General features: G+C 61.0%; 1 protein-coding gene across 2 annotated transcripts in view; it reads right to left on the bottom strand.

Moving 5' to 3' along the window:
* Positions 1-1,891: 1,891 nt before the first annotated feature.
* The window catches only part of Pmepa1 (prostate transmembrane protein, androgen induced 1), a 54,938-nt gene continuing 38,523 nt past the window's right edge, over positions 1,892-18,306 (bottom strand). For both annotated transcript variants that reach the window (XM_046433164.2, XM_046433166.2), the window contains exons 2-4: positions 15,578-15,729; positions 6,095-6,148; positions 1,892-5,829 (exon numbers count right to left, since the gene is read on the bottom strand). In XM_046433164.2, the coding sequence (XP_046289120.1) occupies positions 5,302-5,829; positions 6,095-6,148; positions 15,578-15,729 (734 nt within the window). In that variant the 3' untranslated portion in view covers positions 1,892-5,301. The remainder of the gene's footprint in view (positions 5,830-6,094; positions 6,149-15,577; positions 15,730-18,306) is intronic.

The following is an 18,306-nucleotide window of genomic DNA, read 5'->3' as shown; positions in this document are numbered from 1 at the left end:
CCAGGAAAGGGAGAGGGACGTCAGAGGCAGTGAAGGGGGACAGGGTTCTGGCCAGATGGACAAGCTCAGGAGATCCCCCATTGCTCCAACCAGACCCCAGAAGTTTCTCAGAAGGCACCAGACACTTACGTATTTTCAGCTTACCTGGGTTTATCTGGAGGTAACCCCCACCCTGGGTGGGGGAGCACCATCTCCAAGCTTGGAACGCAGCCTCCGTGGGCCACCCACTGGCTCCTGTGGCCGTTCTCCTGCTGGCAGAGGTGCTGGTGAGCACGTGCGTTTCTAACACCAGCACAAAGCCTGGGGGTCTGTGGCAAGGGCCCTCCCTGCAGCCAGCCTGAGTGTTAAAAAAAAGAAAATAGAAACCACCAAAAAACCCAGGGAAGTGAAAGGCGAGCTGTTGGGAATGTGGAGCCGCCAGCTTTGGGAAGGGTGGCCATGCCCGTGCTCCCTGCCCGTGCTCCCTGCCCGTGCTGTCTCAGCTGCCCTCACTGCCAGTTTGGAGCTGAGCGGCTGACTGCTCCAGCTGTACTTCTGGGAGAGGTCCTGCCTGGCTGGAGCCCGAGACTCCCCTCCATGGCTGGAAAAAGCTCCCTGCTCCATCCTGACTCCTGGGAGAAGGGCCTGCAAACGGGTCCAGGAGGCTCAGGGAGCCTTTGCTCATAGCATAGGAACCCCACCCTGAGCCCGAGTTCCTGGAAAGAGCAGCTGACGCCCGCGTGCCGGTGCCTCCCCCGCTGGGCACCTGCAGGCCTTACCTGTGGACACAAGGGCAAGCATCTCACGGGCACGCCATCAACCCTAGTCCACAGACCAGGTGACAAAGATCTGCAGGGGCATGACCTTCGCAGCTCAGAGTGACTCAGACTCCAAAACTAGAAGGGACCACCCATGGCCCCGACTCTCAGTGCTTAGAGAGGGGAGGTCTTTGGCTTCTCCCCAGATCCTCGCCTCTGAGCTCCTCTCCCACCAGGAAGAGGGAACAGGAAAGCCAAGGCAGATGCGTGCTGAGTGCTGTCCTGGTCCAGTGGGCTGCGGCCTTGGGCCGGCGTTCTCCCATGGTGCGAGGGCCAGAAGCTCCAACCTGGTTGAGGCCAGATAGCAGTCATCCTGGGCCCCACCTCTGAATTGGCTTGATGGGACTTGGAAGATGACTCTATTTAAGACAGTTTCTGTAGTGGGTACTGTGGGGTCCCACTCAGGATCCCTGGAAACCTTTATAGGGGTCTGCACACCCCTCCTCCAGACTCCGCATGCATTGCTGAGGGCTGGCAAGTGGGTGGACCACTCTGGGACCTCTTTGCTCCAGTCTTATGCACTGAAGTCAGAGGGCCTGGGTGTCCATCTCTCCTGGTGCAGCTACCCCAGAGACCCACAGGCCCTGGAGGGACAGACTGAGCTGGGACTTGACCTAAAACCACCTCCTTCCCTCACTTTTCTTCCCCCTCTGACCTCCCTTAGTCAACCCCCTGAACCCAGGAGGACACATCCTAAATCCATCCATCCCTTGCACACGAGGCCACGTCTCACAGTTCTTCTGGAAGAAACCCACTTAAGATACTTCCTTGCTCTCAGACCTTATCTGAATTTTCATCATGCATTGGTAAATAATGATCTCCCCAGAGGGAGGAAAAGCATACAATGTTTTGGGAACTATTAACCCCAGTAGCCACCCTTTTTTTATTGGAACAATGTTGGAATAGGTGTTTTCACTGGGCTTCCTGAGCTAAAACAGAAAGGTTGAGCCACTCAACTCAAAGTTGCAAAGCAGCGCTGAGATCTCTCTCTCTCTCTCTCTCCACTATATGTACCCTGGTGTTGTTCTAGAAGGTGGCAGGGGGTGGGAGTTCGGAAGGGAGAAGAGCAATACAGGCAAAGAAGTTGAGAAGCCTTGTTCCAAAGAATTGTAAAATTTATTGTATAAGTATTGCAGCTTTCAGAGTGTCATCATTGCCACTAATGATCACTGATACACAACAAGCAGCTTCTCCAGGCCTGCGGATGGGCGTCCAGATACAGAGTCTTAGGCAGCAGCCCCTTGGGCTGCACCCGGCGTGCAAGGAGAGCTTACAGGAGTTTCACTTAACAGAACGCGAAACGGCTGCAAAGGAAGCGGTCATCGGCAGAAGGCAACATGCAAGCATGGCGGGCGACGGGCGGCGGGAAGTCGCGTGGCCTCTGAGCTTGAGGGCCCAGCGAGGTTCCCAGCACAGCTTCCGGAAAACAAAGCAACAAAACAAAACAGACACATTTCCTTCCATATCATCGGACGTTTTGAGGTTCTGGAAGCTGTGTTGCACACGGGAAAAAAATTATCTGAAACGTACAACTCACGGGGACAGCGGATAGGACAGGGGACGGACCCGGTTCTGGCTTGCCCCGGTTTTTGCTACATGAGGGGAAAGGGGTCGCTTACTCTTTGCAAAAAACATCGGGCTTTTGAAAAGATGGGGGCTCCTGGTGCACTCTGGAAGTCCATGCACAGACCCCGGCTCTGCAGAGAAGAAAGTGTTTCTCTGGAGGAAACATCGGGATCGCCCATGGGCACTGGGGGGGTGAAGGAAGCAGCACCCCAAAACCAACTGGTCCCCCTCCAACCAGCCATTCTCAGGACCCCACCTAATCTCCCACTGGAAAAGGGTGGTCTCCTAGGGGTGCTTCAAAGATAATGAGGTGACCACCAACACCGCAAGCAGAGTGTGCCCAGAGCTGTGGGGGCCCGCGGGGAAGCGGGGAGCTTCTCCAGCCCTGGTTTCCAGATGAACACCCCATCGGGTTTCTGGGGTGTTCACTGCCCTGCCAACCCCCTTCTCCTTGAAGTTTTGCAACGGTCATCCATGGGCATGAAGGCCAGTGACCCTGGACTTCGACACTGGTTGGAACCAGAGGGGTGGGGGTGGGCCCTGCCCTCAGGCCAGCTGAGGTCAAAGCCACGCTCTCCCCCTCCCTCTTCACTACAGCACACACAGGCCACCCCACGAAGCAACAAGATTCAGACAGCCTGTCCCAAGAGGGACAGCAGGACGGTTCCCCTGGCGGTGGCTGAGGCCACATGTACAAATGAAGCCCACTTTTCTAGGTTTTCGACCCAGATGGGAGTTAGGCACAGTCCTGGACCAAGAAGACCACAGGGATAGGAGGCCGGTGCCTCGCTGAGTGCGCCTCCCCAGGACAGAGGGGTGAAGATGCTAGAGGGTGACGGGGAGCCCTTTGTAAACCAAGGGAGAGGATGCCAGTCCCGGGGAGTGAGGCACTGTCCAGGAACGTCCCGCCAGGGGACGAGAGGGTGATTGCTTCCTTACTAAGGCACCAGAGACGCTTCCCATCAAGGAAGGTTACGCTGGAATATCTGTGTGTCCCTGGACCTTTCAGGGCAAGCTATACTGACTTCTCTGCACGACCTTGAAAAGAATCCTCTTCAAGGCCCCACACAGAGGCAGGCTCTGCTACTGAGGAATGGGGACTTCTGCAGAAAGCTCGGGCCCCAGGTTCTGCGGTCATCACATTCTTAAAATACACCTCGAAACAGAGGCCCAGCGGTCAGAACTTCTGAGCCGTTTTCAGGGACAAAGTGGCTTATGTCCCACGCTTCCTAGATCCTTCTCTTAGGTCAGTTGACTGGGTAGCATTCTGCCCCAAACGAGGGGACATCTCCCAGGCCCAGAGGGGACAGCAGTGTGGGAGCCTGCCCTATCTGCAGGGGTAGGGGTCCCTCGTGTGTAGCAAGTCCACTGGGAGAAGACCCCGAGCTCCACCACACCCCCTGGACCCCGAGGGCCCCTCTTGTCTCCTGTCACCTCTATTCACCTGTGCCAAATCCTACTCCTCATCAAGGGTCCGGCCAGTCCCAATCTGCCCAGTAAGGACCTGCTGGACAAAGCTGACCAGAGAAAGATGCAGGTGAGGACACAGATAGCCATGAGCAGTGGCTGTTTCCATGGGGAAGGGAATGCAAACGTGGGGAGGGAGGTAAGGAATTCTAAAGCCTGGAGCAGGCTTTGTGTTGGTCTGACCATCATCCCAGTTTAACCCTTTTATATATGCCAGGGAGACACCTGGCTGTCACCTGTCACCTCAGGTGGTCTGTTTATTGGCCCCTTAGGTCAAAATTGATACGTGAATCAAAGCCCATGGGGAGGACGCCAAATGCCACGCTTGAGGCCTTTCCTAGCAGTCAGTGCGCTGCACTGACCTTGGCACTGACCTTGGCCTGCAAACGCTGGGGCCAGTTGAATCACCAAAGCACTCTGCAGGAGCAAGCCAGCAGCCCCTCGAGAGCATCCCTAGCAGCACGCACGGGGGCAGCCCCAGCTTGCCAGCAGCACCCTGCCCTTCCCATGGGACCTTTGCATTTTAAAAAAGAGGAAGAAAAACTAAAATTCCTTCGTTAGCAGTTTATTTTCATTTTGGGAAAGGCAAAATCCACCAGCTGGAACCTGGCGCCTCCGGGGGAACTTTCCTGATTCGCCTGCCATCCAAAGGCTATTCTGGCCCAGAAGGAAGAAATGTGTCCCCTTCAGTAGGGAATGTATAATGTGGCAACAACCTATCTAGACAGAAGCATGTGCGCTGCAGAAGCCCTGGTGGGCCTCTCCAGACCCCAGGGCACCCCTCTGCCTGAGGTCCACTCTGTAGCTCTGACCTGTCTTCCTCCAAGTCTCAACAAACATGATAGAAGTTTCCATCAAACAAGCACTGACATATTTATATTAAAAAATAGTGCAAAATCTCAACATTTATATAAATAACTCTAAGCCCCTGCTTTGTAGTTTTTTTTTTCTTTACAAGGTAATACACACTTTCTGAGTTGGCATCAAAAATTGCCATTTTTTTTCCTCTTCTAGTTCAGAAAACAACTTTTTCAATAGGCCTCTTCTAATACAAAAATACTCCTGCCCTCGCACATACAGTTTCTCTTATTTTATATATATTTTTATATATAATATTGCAGATCTTTAAACAAAGGTTTTGTGCAAATATGTCTTTAAAGATAAGTGAAATCATCATAAACAAAAGAAAATTAAGCATTCACGACGCAGCTCAACTGGGAACAAAAGACTACTGCAGAAATTATTTTTTTTCTCTTTTGCCTTCAAGACAGCTCAACAAAGAAACGTGTTTTTTTTGTTTGTTTGTTTGTTTTGTTTTTGCAAGCTTTCTGAGCTTGTGCATTCAGACCAGACATAACATGTAAATATTTATACACGGAGGGGGTGTGTCACCCTGCCCTCCTCTCTTCTCCTTTAGGAAGTGCCGAGTGTTTTGCCTTAAGCCACGCTGCCCCGGCCTGGCCCCCGGCTCCTAGAGGGGGTGTCCTTTCTGTTTATCCTCTTTGCTCTCCAGCGGGGCGAGGTGCGGGTGCTGGAGCCGGGTCCCCTCCAGCAGGGAGGTCGGCCCGGTGCTCTGCTGGTGCTGGTAGGAGGACCCCGGGTAGTGACCGATGACCTCGCTGTAGGTCGGGGGCGGCCCCTCCATGCGCCCGCCGCTGCCGTAGCACGTGGCGCTGATGCCCGAGTTACTGCTGGGGGGACAGGGGCCGCCCAGCATGGCGCTGTCCATCAGGTCACTGTCGAAGATGGTTCTGTTGGGGGGCGCGCGCACTGACTCTCGGTTGAGCTCCAGCTGCTGCTCGGGGTCCCGCAGCTGGAGGGTGCAGGGGCCCTGGTAGGGCGGGGGCTCCTCCCCGTCAGACAGCGAGATGGTGGGGGGCAGGTCGATCTCGTGCTGCAGGTAGGGGTAGGTGGGCTGGAAGCGGTGGAAGCGGTCCCGCTGGGAGAAGGGCGGCACGGCCAGGCGGTCCGAGGGCCGAGGAGGGGCGTAGACCTGCGGCTGGGGGGCGGGCGACGGGTCAGGGGCCGGGGGAGCAGGGCGGGGTGGGGTCTCCGCTGGGGTCCACCGGCCTGGCCTGTGGGCAGCACCAGGGCTGCGCCACCCCACACGGGAAAAGGCTCTCCTTGAGGCAGGGGTCCCGGCCACCCGGGGGCAGTCTATAGAGCAGGGCCCAGGGATGGGCCTCATGCAGTGACACCCTTTCTGTGGCAGCGGGGGAGGCTGGAGCGCTAGGGGTGCCGGAGGGGAGGCAGCCTGGACTCACCTCTGGGATCCCGCCGCTGGACACCGTGCTCTCCGAGGGCCAGAGGCATCCTTCCTGCAGGGGCAGAGATGGACAGGCAGAGTCAGAGGCTGGAGGGCCCACCGGCTGGGCTCTGGAACGAGAGGGTGGGCCCGACAGCCTCCACCCTGGAGATTTCTGGAGGACACAGCCACAGTGGACTCCTCACCCACCCCTCTCAGCTCCCACTGCTGTCCCTGTCAATCTCCTCCTTTTCAAAATTCCAGAATATACATCTGACTGGTCCCTTTCCCCTGCAGCTCTGCAGACCTTAAAATAAATCCTTAATGGCTCAGAAAGAAGCCCAGGGTGCTATGCCTTCCTGCCTCCTCCCCTCCGGCCCACTTGCTCACTGTGGGGCCTTAGAAAAGTACTTAACTTCCAGGCCACACTTTGTGTGTCTGGAAATGAGGATAATTATAATACTTGCCGTGTGGAGTTGCTAAAGAATTTAACAAGTTGCACATAAAAGCCACTGGAGCCTGTGTGCTCTCCAGGAGTGTGCAGAAGTGCTGGGTGCCACCACCGCACTCCCTGGAGACAGACAGGTTTGCCATGCCATAACACACTGGACACACCACAGGGCCTTTGCACTGGTTGCCCACTGTGTGCCCAACTCCTTTGACTACCAGTTCCAGTGTCCCCACAGGTTTCAACATCATCATCCACCATGTAGACATGCTACCAAGTGCTGGGCCCATGGGCCAGGGACATGACTGGGGGCTCAGAAGCTTCCGTCCCCTGCTTTGGGATTCTGGGCCAGTAGCAGCTCCTCTCAGGAAAGTGGAATTGCCAGGAGCAGTTTGTGTAAGTTGCCCAGATGGCATGAGGGGCTTCACGGAGATGTAACTGATGTGCAGTCAACTTATATAGTCAAAGCACACAATTAGCTAAGTTTGGGCAAACATGTACACCAAGACCCGACGTCACAACCAAGACGGTGAGCTCTTGTATGGCCTCAGGTTTGCTGGAGCCGTGATTCCTGTAGGTCCCTCACCTGCCTCATGGGCAGCCTGGGTGGGAACAGAAGGCTGCAATCTCCTGTAGGCCACTGGGGGCGCTGGCTGTCACAACTGTCCCTGCGGGAATGCACTTAACCAGAGGTCAGGTCTCATCCTGGCCAGTGTTCTAGCACATGGACGGCACCTGCAGGCTGCACAAGGCAGACCCCAGGCCATGCCTGACCCTCCTCCTTGGCCATCCTCATCTCACCCACCTCCCGATTCCTCCTCCAATACACAGAGTGTCATGTGTCCCCCCAGCCCCCTCCCTGGCATCTGGGAGACAGGGAAGACCTAAACCAGAACCTCTAGACTGGACCCCAAAGACAAGCCAACTGAGACCTAGTACAATGCAGATTCCACCCCGAGGGGCCGGGCGGGCTGACGCCTAACAGCTCCCAGAGGCCCAGAGGCTGTGGGTGCTGTGGTCTGTGAGGTCCCTGAAGATCTGCAGAAGGGCTGCTGCTTCGGCTCTGCCTCCTTCCTACTCCCCCCCCCCCCAGGGCCCTTCCTACTCCCCCCCTCCCAGGGCCCTTCCTACTCTCCCCCCCCAGGGCCCTTCCTACTCCCCCCCCCTCAGGGCCCTTCCTACTCTCCCACCCCCAGGTCTCTCTACTCCCCCACCCCAGGGCCCTTCCTACTCTCCCACCCCCAGGGCCCTTCCTACTCCCCCCCCCTCAGGGCCCTTCCTACTCCCCCACCCTCAGGGCCCTTCCTACTCCCCCACCCCAGGGCCCTTCCTACTTCCCCCCCCAGGGCCCTCCCTCCTCCCCCCCCCCAGGGCCCTTCCTACTCTCCCCCCCCCAGGGCCCTTCCTACTCTCCCACCCTCAGGGCCCTTCCTACTCTCCCCCCCCCAGGGCCCTTCCTACTCTCCCACCCCCAGGGCCCTTCCTACTCTCCCACCCTCAGGGCCCTTCCTACTCTCCCACCCCCAGGGCCCTTCCTACTCCCCCCCCCCAGGGCCCTTCCTACTCCCCCCCTCCCAGGTCTCTCTACTCCCCCACCCCAGGGCCCTTCCTACTCTCCCCCCCCCAGGGCCCTTCCTACTCTCCCACCCCCAGGGCCCTTCCTACTCCCCCCCCCCAGGGCCCTTCCTACTCCCCCCCTCCCAGGTCTCTCTACTCCCCCCCCCCAGGGCCCTTCCTACTCTCCCACCCCCAGGGCCCTTCCTACTCTCCCACCCCCAGGTCTCTCTACTCCCCCACCCCAGGGCCCTTCCTACTCTCCCACCCCCAGGGCCCTTCCTACTCCCCCACCCCAGGGCCCTTCCTACTCTCCCCCCCAGGGCCCTTCCTACTCCCCCACCCTCAGGGCCCTTCCTACTCCCCCACCCCAGGGCCCTTCCTACTCCCCCCCCCAGGGCCCTTCCTACTCTCCCACCCCAGGGCCCTTCCTACTCTCCCACCCCCAGGGCCCTTCCTACTCTCCCACCCCCAGGGCCCTTCCTACTCTCCCACCCCCAGGGCCCTTCCTACTCCCCCCCCCAGGGCCCTTCCTACTCTCCCACCCCCAGGGCCCTTCCTACTCTCCCACCCCCAGGGCCCTTCCTACTCTCCCACCCCCACGGCCCTTCCTCCTCTCCCACCCCCAGGGCCCTTCCTACTCTCCCACCCCAGGGCCCTTCCTACTCTCCCACCCCCAGGGCCCTTCCTACTCCCCCACCCCCAGGGCCCTTCCTACTCCCCCACCCCAGGGCCCTTCCTACTCTCCCACCCCCCAGGGCCCTTCCTACTCTCCCACCCTCAGGGCCCTTCCTACTCTCCCACCCTCAGGGCCCTTCCTACTCCCCCCCCAGGGCCCTTCCTACTCCCCCCCCCAGGGCCCTTCCTACTCCCCCACCCTCAGGGCCCTTCCTACTCCCCCCCCCCAGGGCCCTTCCTACTCCCCCACCCCCAGGGCCCTTCCTACTCTCCCCCCCAGGGCCCTTCCTACTCTCCCACCCCAGGGCCCTTCCTACTCCCCCACCCCCAGGGCCCTTCCTACTCTCCCACCCCCAGGGCCCTTCCTACTCCCCCACCCCAGGGCCCTTCCTACTCTCCCACCCCAGGTCTCTCTACTCCCCCACCCCAGGGCCCTTCCTACTCTCCCACCCCAGGTCTCTCTACTCCCCCACCCCCAGGGCCCTTCCTACTCTCCCACCCCCAGGGCCCTTCCTACTCTCCCACCCCAGGTCTCTCTACTCCCCCACCCCAGGGCCCTTCCTACTCTCCCACCCCCAGGGCCCTTCCTACTCTCCCACCCTCAGGGCCCTTCCTACTCCCCCCCTCCCAGGTCTCTCTACTCCCCCACCCCAGGGCCCTTCCTACTCTCCCACCCCCAGGGCCCTTCCTACTCTCCCACCCCCAGGGCCCTTCCTACTCCCCCCCCCCAGGGCCCTTCCTACTCCCCCCCTCCCAGGTCTCTCTACTCCCCCACCCCAGGGCCCTTCCTACTCTCCCCCCCCCAGGGCCCTTCCTACTCTCCCACCCCCAGGGCCCTTCCTACTCTCCCACCCCCAGGGCCCTTCCTACTCTCCCACCCCAGGTCTCTCTACTCCCCCACCCCAGGGCCCTTCCTACTCTCCCACCCCCTGGGCCCTTCCTACTCCCCCACCCCAGGGCCCTTCCTACTCTCCCACCCCAGGTCTCTCTACTCCCCCACCCCAGGGCCCTTCCTACTCTCCCACCCCCAGGGCCCTTCCTACTCTCCCCCCCCCAGGGCCCTTCCTACTCCCCCACCCCCAGGGCCCTTCCTACTCTCCCACCCCAGGGCCCTTCCTACTCTCCCACCCCAGGGCCCTTCCTACTCCCCCACCCCCAGGGGCCTTCCTACTCTCCCACCCCCAGGGCCCTTCCTACTCCCCCACCCCAGGGCCCTTCCTACTCTCCCACCCCAGGTCTCTCTACTCCCCCACCCCCAGGGCCCTTCCTACTCTCCCACCCCCAGGGCCCTTCCTACTCTCCCACCCCAGGTCTCTCTACTCCCCCACCCCAGGGCCCTTCCTACTCTCCCACCCTCAGGGCCCTTCCTACTCCCCCCCCCCAGGGCCCTTCCTACTCTCCCACCCCCAGGGCCCTTCCTACTCCCCCACCCCAGGGCCCTTCCTACTCTCCCACCCCCAGGGCCCTTCCTACTCTCCCACCCTCAGGGCCCTTCCTACTCCCCCCCTCCCAGGTCTCTCTACTCCCCCACCCCAGGGCCCTTCCTACTCTCCCACCCCCAGGGCCCTTCCTACTCTCCCACCCCCAGGGCCCTTCCTACCCCCCCCCCCCAGGGCCCTTCCTACCCCCCCCCTCCCAGGTCTCTCTACTCCCCCCCCCCAGGGCCCTTCCTACTCTCCCCCCCCCAGGGCCCTTCCTACTCTCCCACCCCCAGGGCCCTTCCTACTCCCCCCCCCCAGGGCCCTTCCTACTCCCCCCCTCCCAGGTCTCTCTACTCCCCCACCCCAGGGCCCTTCCTACTCTCCCACCCCCAGGGCCCTTCCTACTCCCCCACCCCAGGGCCCTTCCTACTCTCCCCCCCAGGGCCCTTCCTACTCTCCCACCCTCAGGGCCCTTCCTACTCCCCCACCCTCAGGGCCCTTCCTACTCCCCCACCCCAGGGCCCTTCCTACTCCCCCCCCCAGGGCCCTTCCTACTCTCCCACCCCAGGTCTCTCTACTCCCCCACCCCCAGGGCCCTTCCTACTCTCCCACCCCCAGGGCCCTTCCTACTCTCCCACCCCCAGGGCCCTTCCTACTCTCCCACCCCAGGTCTCTCTACTCCCCCACCCCCAGGGCCCTTCCTACTCACAGAAGCTGGGGTCACCTCCTTCAACCCACCTCTACCCACCACCTCTCTGCTGAAAATCTTGGGCTTCCTGCTGCCTCCAAATTTCCACCTTAACCCTGGGACCCACACCCCACACCCCACACCCCTGCAGAACCCCGCTGTACCCTAAGTGGTTCCTCAGCAGGTCTTCCTGTCGCTATAGCAGGCTGGTGTCAGCAAGCCCCCTCCCGGCTCCCCAGGCCCCTTTAGCACCACCAGGCCACGTCTCTGCCCATAACTGCCTGTCCCCAGTGCCCAGCATCCAGATGGTATACAGCAGGTACTCAGGTTACCATCTGAGTGCATAAGCTGCTGGGTAGAACCAGGTTCAAGTGTGACCTGGGGTACAGAAGAGGCACAAGTTTCAGAATTCTCTGGAACCTCATCCCTGATGGTTTCTGGCAGTCAGGGGTGGGAAGCAGGAAGGGGGGCTACTCTTGCAGCTCCCACTGACCACCCCAAGCCCAGCTGCTGACAGGCCCCAGCGGCTCCCCTACAGAATTGCTTTCCCCTCCCGCCTGCTTCCCTGCAGTCTCCTCTTGCCCCTCCTCCCCAACACCTGTGACTCCTGGTGCTCTGCTCCCCAAACACTCTCTGTAAGTGGACACATCCAGACTGCCCACAGCTGCCCCCTCTAGATCCCATCAGACAGGGGACCCGCCAATCACTTCTGCAAAGAGCTAGAGGAAGAGGTTTTCTGCTTTATGGGCCTGATGGTCTGTCACCACTCAGCTCTGCTGCTGGTGCCAAACATGGCGGGTGGCAAGTTCGAGGCCAGCCCCAGCAACCCAGCAAGGCCCTAAACCACTTAGCAAGACCCTGACTCAAAATAAAAAATAAAAATGGCTGGGGATGTGGTTCAGTCGTAAGCACCTCGGGGTTCCATCCCCACTACTAAAAAAACCCACAAGAAGCCCCCAAAACAAAACCATCACCACAAAAAGTCCAAAAAAACAAGCAGGTGGTTGGCCCTCAGGGCCAGCTTAGGATCCTGATGACCCCCACCTGCCTTCAGTTCCAGACTGAGAGCCACAGACTGCTCGACAGACTCCCAGGAGCCCTCAGTGCCACATGGTCAGGGGGAGCGCTTCTGACACCTCTCCAGTAAGTCTCTCCCTCGCGTGGGGGAGATGGCCACCCTTGAAACTCCGCAGGCCAAACATCTGGCAGGTGCATAGCGGGGGCTGTTACAGAGTGAAAGAAGATGCCTCTGGCTAGCACAGGGCCTGGCACTGGGACGGCGGCCTCCCCGGGCCTGGCTCCCTCTCCTGGCTGGCTGCTTGCCACCCCGCCTGGCTGCACCCTGCCCCTGCCCCTGGGAAACTGGCCCTTGGCAGGCAGGCCCCCATAGAGAGCAGATCAGGCTGTGGCTTGATATGGGGACAAAGAGGACAAAGGGTGGCTCCATCCCAGGCCTTGGCTGAGCTCTGGGTCTGAGACGGCCTTCTGTACAGGTTTCCACGGGGACCTCGGCTGGGCCGGCATGGCTGCACGCGGAGGGGATGAAGACTGAACAAGAGCAGGAAAGGAGACCCAGAGCAGGGCCCACCTTCCCAGCTGGCGCCTGAGGGCAAGGCTCGGGGATGCTCAGAAACAGGCAGGAGGGCGCCTCCTCCCCGACAGGTCTCCACCCGGTGACACCTGTTCCCAGGTGAGACCTTGACTGCCTTAATGGGTAAATCCCCTCCTGTTATGGTGCAAGGGGAGGTGTCCCCCCCAGAGCTCACCAGAGTCAAGGCAAGAAAGTTCGGGGGTGGGGTGACTGGGTTCCGAGAGCCCCAGGGAATGGCGTCGGCTGCCTATGGACGGAGACCTGTGAAGCCGTGGGCCCCAAATAAGGTTTTCCTCCTCTAACGTCGTTCTCGTCAGGAGGTGAAAAAGCTGCCTAAGAACTTTCTGGTCCAGCTGGGCCAAGCCCTTCTGACCCAGGTCTGTGTCACTGTGGCTGGCTGTCACTGTATCCAGCGATGCGTCCGTCCTGGCTTCCCCGGCCAGGTGTGGCCTGCACTCCAGCCTCACCCTGACCACTGTCTTGCCCTGTGTGACGCGTGAGGAAACAGCCATCAGAGGACAGCTGCCGGACCAGCAAGAGGGGTGGCCCTCAAATCCTGGGACAGGAGAGATGACCTGTCCATAAGGCAGTAAGGCGAGGAGAGCTGCTGGTAGGAGGGGACTCCCGGGTCACCTGAAAAGGGACCATGGCCAGAAGCTATGGCAGGGGAGAGGCAGGCCCAGCCCCAGGCAGGTCGGGGGGCTCCCTGGAGGTCAAGGGCCCAGAGACTCCTCAGACGCGCCCTGTCTGGCAGGGGGTCCCCAGGGGAGGTGCCGCCTCCTGCTTCAGGCTGAACAGGCTCCTGTTTACCCCATGAGGTTCCCTGGGGAGACTCCTAGCCCAGGTGTCTGGGAAGCAATGGCCAGAATCCTTCTGTCCCTCCAGCAAGCCCCAGGTGCCACTGCAGGGCTGCGTCCTGATGATGGCATCGAAGTCCCCACACCCAGAGCCTCGGTGCTGCTCCTCCCACAGCTCAGCTAACTCCATCCTCTCCAAGTGGCCAGGGCTCTTCACACAGCCACGGACAGGCTGTGTGGCCCGGGGCAAGTGTTCCACCTCTCTGAGCCTCCATTTCTCCTCTGCAGAGCAGGTTGAGCTCCGGGTCTCCATAGCTCCACAGACAGCAGCTGCCGTTGCTGGGGTGACAACAGCAAATAAACACCAGGAGCCCCGGGCGGCGGAGGCGGCAGGTTCAGAGAAGACACGGTTGGCCTCCTGACTTATGCTGGGCCCCGGAGTGCCCGGTGTCCCCGTCAGAAGTGCCAGAGTCACTGCTCTTGCCCTGACAACCCGGTGACGCACTGAGGCTGGGCCTGACGTGAGCAGAGATGTCCACACCTGCTGGCTTGGGCCTCAGCCAACACCAACTTGGCTCAGCCCAGACTCTGGGTGCCACTGCCAGCCCCAGGAGTCCCTGGGAACTGGGGAGCCCTGCCCACCACTGCCTGGACTGTCACCACCCTCCAGGCACCTGCGAGCACCAGCTTGGGGACAGGCCACAGCCCTGGAACTGTCACATGCTGCCGCCTCCCTGTCACTTCCAGCCTGCCTTTCAGACAGCTGCTTCCCACCCACGGTGCTCAGTTCTGCGTCCCAGGCACACGCCGCACAAGCCTGCCCCTGCTAAAGCACCCCCACAGCAGGACAGACCCCAGGGAGCTGGGTGCTCCTACTCTGGGGGCTCCCCCCTCAGGCGAGGCTTTGAGTCTGGAGGGGACACTCGGGGTTTTCAGAAGGCCAAGTGGTGCTCACAGCTCCAGCGTCAGAGAGAGGATGACGACGAAGAGCAAGCGCTCTCCTGCGCAGTACAGTTGGCCCCGAGTACCCCTGGGCACCGAGAGGATGGTGTGGCACTGGCATGGACCCCCCACACCTTCCCCATGCTTTAAGTCACCTCCAGGTGGCCTAATCAACAACTGAGCAAGTGGTTGCTCCGTTGCAGGGGATGACAGAGGGGAAGCCACCGGCTGTGTCCAGGACAGACACACACTTTTCCCCTGGTATCTCTGATCTGAGGCTGGTTCAGTCTGAGGGTGTGGAGGGGCCGTGCTGTCTTTCTCCCACCCCCCACAATCCCCCTTTGTCCCCAGCAACCTGGCCGGAGACTGGCTTGCCCTGGGATTCCTAGCATGGCCACCTTGGTTCCGCAGAGCTTGAGAGTTCCCTGTAAATATTGGTGTGTGGCCACCAGCAGCAGCTGCGGGACACTGGCTCCTGTGCTCTCCTCCAAGCCAGGGGGACTCCAGGTGCACAGCGCACACTGGGTACAGGTCGTCGGCTGAGGGACTGAATGGGTAAAGTGCTTTCCAGCCACTAAGGACGGAGACCTCACTTGGTGCCAAGACCTGAGTCCTGGGGGTGGGGAAGACCTGCGTCCTGGGGGTGGGCGTCGTGACCCCTTTCACACCAAGGGAGCCAGGGCCCCGTTTTCTGCGCCAGGAACTGGCCAAAGTGCCCAGCTGGGACTGGTGAAGCTGGGCTGAGACTCAGGCTCCAGAAGGGTCTACCCCAGGGTCCTTTTGCCTCCCCAGGGCACTGTGGCCACACGGTGGCAGGAACTGGCCTGTGACCCACCCCTTCAGTCTGGGTCATGGCCGTAGGACTGTAGACACCTTTCCTGCCACCCCACCCTGCTGGGCAGAGTCAAATGCCAGCTGCTTGTCCCGTCTGGTCTCTGAATGTCCCTAGAACACCTGTCCTGCCATCACCTGCCCCAGTGGCCTCCTGCTCTTGCTCCCCCCCTGCAGGCCTCTCCCTTCGCAGCATCCTGGACCACAGTGGGGACAGACGGGAAGATGGACCTCATGGCACTGCTCCCACCCTGGCCCTTGCAACGTCCCACCTGTGGCACATGGCAGAGGCTCAAGAAGCAAGGGGGGGGGCTCCCAGCCCCGCCTCCACCTGCTCCCCATGTCTCCCAGGCCCTCGGCACTCAGGGCTGTGCCCAGGCAGGTGTCTTCACTCCTGTAAACAGGAGGGAGCGGAGGCCAGGAGGGGACCAAGCCCTGTCCTCTGTCCCTCAAGTTTGGTTCCTTCCAGCACCATGGTGGGGACACAGAGGGCATTTCACCAGGGCTTCCCGCTGCCAAGGGGGACCAGGATGCCGACGAGGCCACACTTACCGAGAGCCCGTCCTCTCTCCGCCTGCCCTGGCTGTGCCGGCTGATGAAGGAGCGTGCGGACAGTCTGTAGTGGCTCAGCAGACAGGTGATCACCACCACCATCACCATCATCACCACCACGATGATGAGGATCTGGACGAACTCCAGCTCCGCTGTGGGGACAAGAGACACGTGAGACCAGGCCACCCAGGCTGCTGGCGCAGGGCCCTGCATGCCCACAGCCCCTGTGGCCTGGGAAGGCCGGAAGACTCAGGACGGTGGGATCTCGAGACACCCTGTCCTGTGTGCATGGGACGCAGCTCAAAGCCTGTGCCCAGGGCTGTGATGAGACCTGTGTGCAGGACCTGACCCCAAGCGGCAATGGGGGGGGCGGGGCGGTTGGGGAAGGACTCACTGCCCTGGGTTCTCAGCCACCTGTAGCAAAAGGTGGGGCCCCTTCACTTCTACGGGGAACCTGGGACTGGGTGTGGGAGAAACAGGCGGAACAGAGACGGGCGTGCTCACACCGGAGCTCACTCACCCCACGTCCTCACACTCCCTACACACGCCCGACACACACAGATGAACAGGCCAGGGCTGTGAGCACCCCCTCCCGACCAAGAGGCCTCAGAAAACACCTTCCAGATGGCTCAGATGTTACAATTCTCATTTTTTAGATTTTTTTTTTTTTGGCAAGGGGCGTGTTTTCCCCTGGAGGGCGGAAAAACCCTCAAGTGCTGGAAAAGGAAGGAGGTTATTTTGATCCTGCCCAAGCCGGGCAGCTTCTGCTGACTCAGGCGGGTCTGGGCCTCGGCAGCTGGCCGCAGTTGGTGCCAGCAGAGCCCCCAGCAACGGGCAGGATGCCGGGTGCCTGGGAAGTGACACTGGCAGAGGGGCAGCAGCTGGCCCAGGAGGCCCGCGGCGCAGGAATGTGCCTCCCCCAGACCTGGCGGGAGAAGGTTCCGGTGCTGCCCGGCACTCGCAGCAGTTAGCCCGGCTCCGGGCCACATGTGCAACACAAGGCCACTGCCTCAGCTCTGCTCCCAAGACGGGCAATGGGACGCAGGGGACTGAATGTCACCACTGGGTCCAGGCTCCAGACCTCGCAGGGACTCTCCTGCCACCAGCCCCGGCTTCCCTAGAGCTTCAGGTAAGAGCAACCCCTTCTAGGGGACATGTCAAAGAAGCTTCTCCCCAAGACCACTTCCTGAGCCCTGACCTCCGTGTCCCTCAAGGTCGTCCGTCAGAACACTGCTTTCTCTTGTCACGTCACACATGTGCACCACTGCTCCCTGGTTCCATGGAACACCGTGCCATCAAGGAAGTGCCTCTGACTGGGGTGAGTGTCCCCAGAGGACACATAACAGTGTCTGGAGACACTTTTGATATCACAGCTGGGACTCAGATGGTGTCTGGAGTGGGCCAAGGATCCCACCGGGCAGCCACACTACCCCAGCGAAAGAATAGCCCCGCGAGCCCCGTGCAGGGCACATCCTACACACGAGTGCTTCTGTCACCCCCCTGGTCGGGGGACACCCCAGCTCTCCATCCAGGTTCAGCTGGCCCCGCCAGACCCGCACAGTGAGGACTGAGGGCTGGTCAGGCCCAGAGGGCAATGCCCCTGCAGACGCCGAGGTGTGGGGTGGGATCCCCAAGTCCAAGAGCCCAGAGCCGGCGGGCCCTCCCCCCAGAGCTTGGCCCCGGATCCTGGCTGGATGCTGCCCCATCTGACCCTGGAGGGGCCAGGCGAGGGAACGCAGTACCAAGGGCTTAGGTGAGCAGAGCAGACCCTGAGGAGGCGGGGATCCTCCTGGCGGGAAGCTCCCGGGCTGCCTGGGTTCCACAGGGAGGGCAGAGGCTGGGCTGGGCTGGTCACTGTGGTCACCCCGCCCATCTCCCTAGGCGAGGCGTGCCCAGAGCCTGGGCATCCTGACCTGATTCTGCAGAGCGAGGGCTTGTCTGCTAGGTCCAGGACAAAGCCGTGCATTCAGGGACACACAGGGTCTGCTCTGTGCAACACCCACACCCCAGAAGGACCTGCAGTGACCCCGAAGCCCATGCACTCTTCACCCCGGCCAGGGACACCCCCTCCGTTGTCTCCAGGCCTCTGCCCAAGTTGGGCCTGGAGGGAGGGTGGTGTGGCTTGCTTTGTTCCTGTCCCAGGCCCTGGAAGCTGTGGGACCCAGGTTGGGCCACTGCCTTCTCCTGGGGTGGCCTGGGGCCCAGGTGGCAGTGGGCGGCAGCACATGGACCAAGACCCATGCAGGCCTGGTGGGGTGGACAAAATGGGCACCTGTCCAGAGTGGCGGATCACTCCCAGAAGCAAGCACAACGGGGCTACTGGGGTCCCTGGGCCACCGACCCCATTAGGGACAGACCCAGAAAACTCGCAGAGAGGACAGTTATCCAAAAAGAGAAACTGACCAGCCACCGGGCTACACCTGCAAGCTGACAGCCCAGATCCAGGCCCAGAGGGGAGAGAGAGTCACGGGAACTCCCGAGGCTGGCGCAGGGGCCAGGGTCAGCGTGGCAGCTGAGGCAGAGGGTGGGGGAGCCGCAGGTGAGGCAGGGCTGTGTGCAGGACACGCTCGGCATGCAGGGGTCCCCCCAGCACCTGCTGCGGCTGGGCAAGTACAGCACCCCCCCCCGGCAGCCCGTGGAGACGCTCTGGAAACAGAAAGGAGCATCCCAGGAAGGTGGAGGGAGACTTCCTGGAAGGTAGGCCCACGGGCCCAAGCAAGCAGCCCCCT

Source organism: Marmota monax, unplaced genomic scaffold (genome assembly GCF_021218885.2).
Source record: "Marmota monax isolate L192 unplaced genomic scaffold, Marmota_monax_Labrador192_F-V1.1 WCK01_AAM20220418_F8-fsc00014, whole genome shotgun sequence".
Taxonomy (NCBI): domain Eukaryota; kingdom Metazoa; phylum Chordata; class Mammalia; order Rodentia; family Sciuridae; genus Marmota; species Marmota monax.
This window is presented reverse-complemented; position numbering and strand designations above follow the sequence as displayed.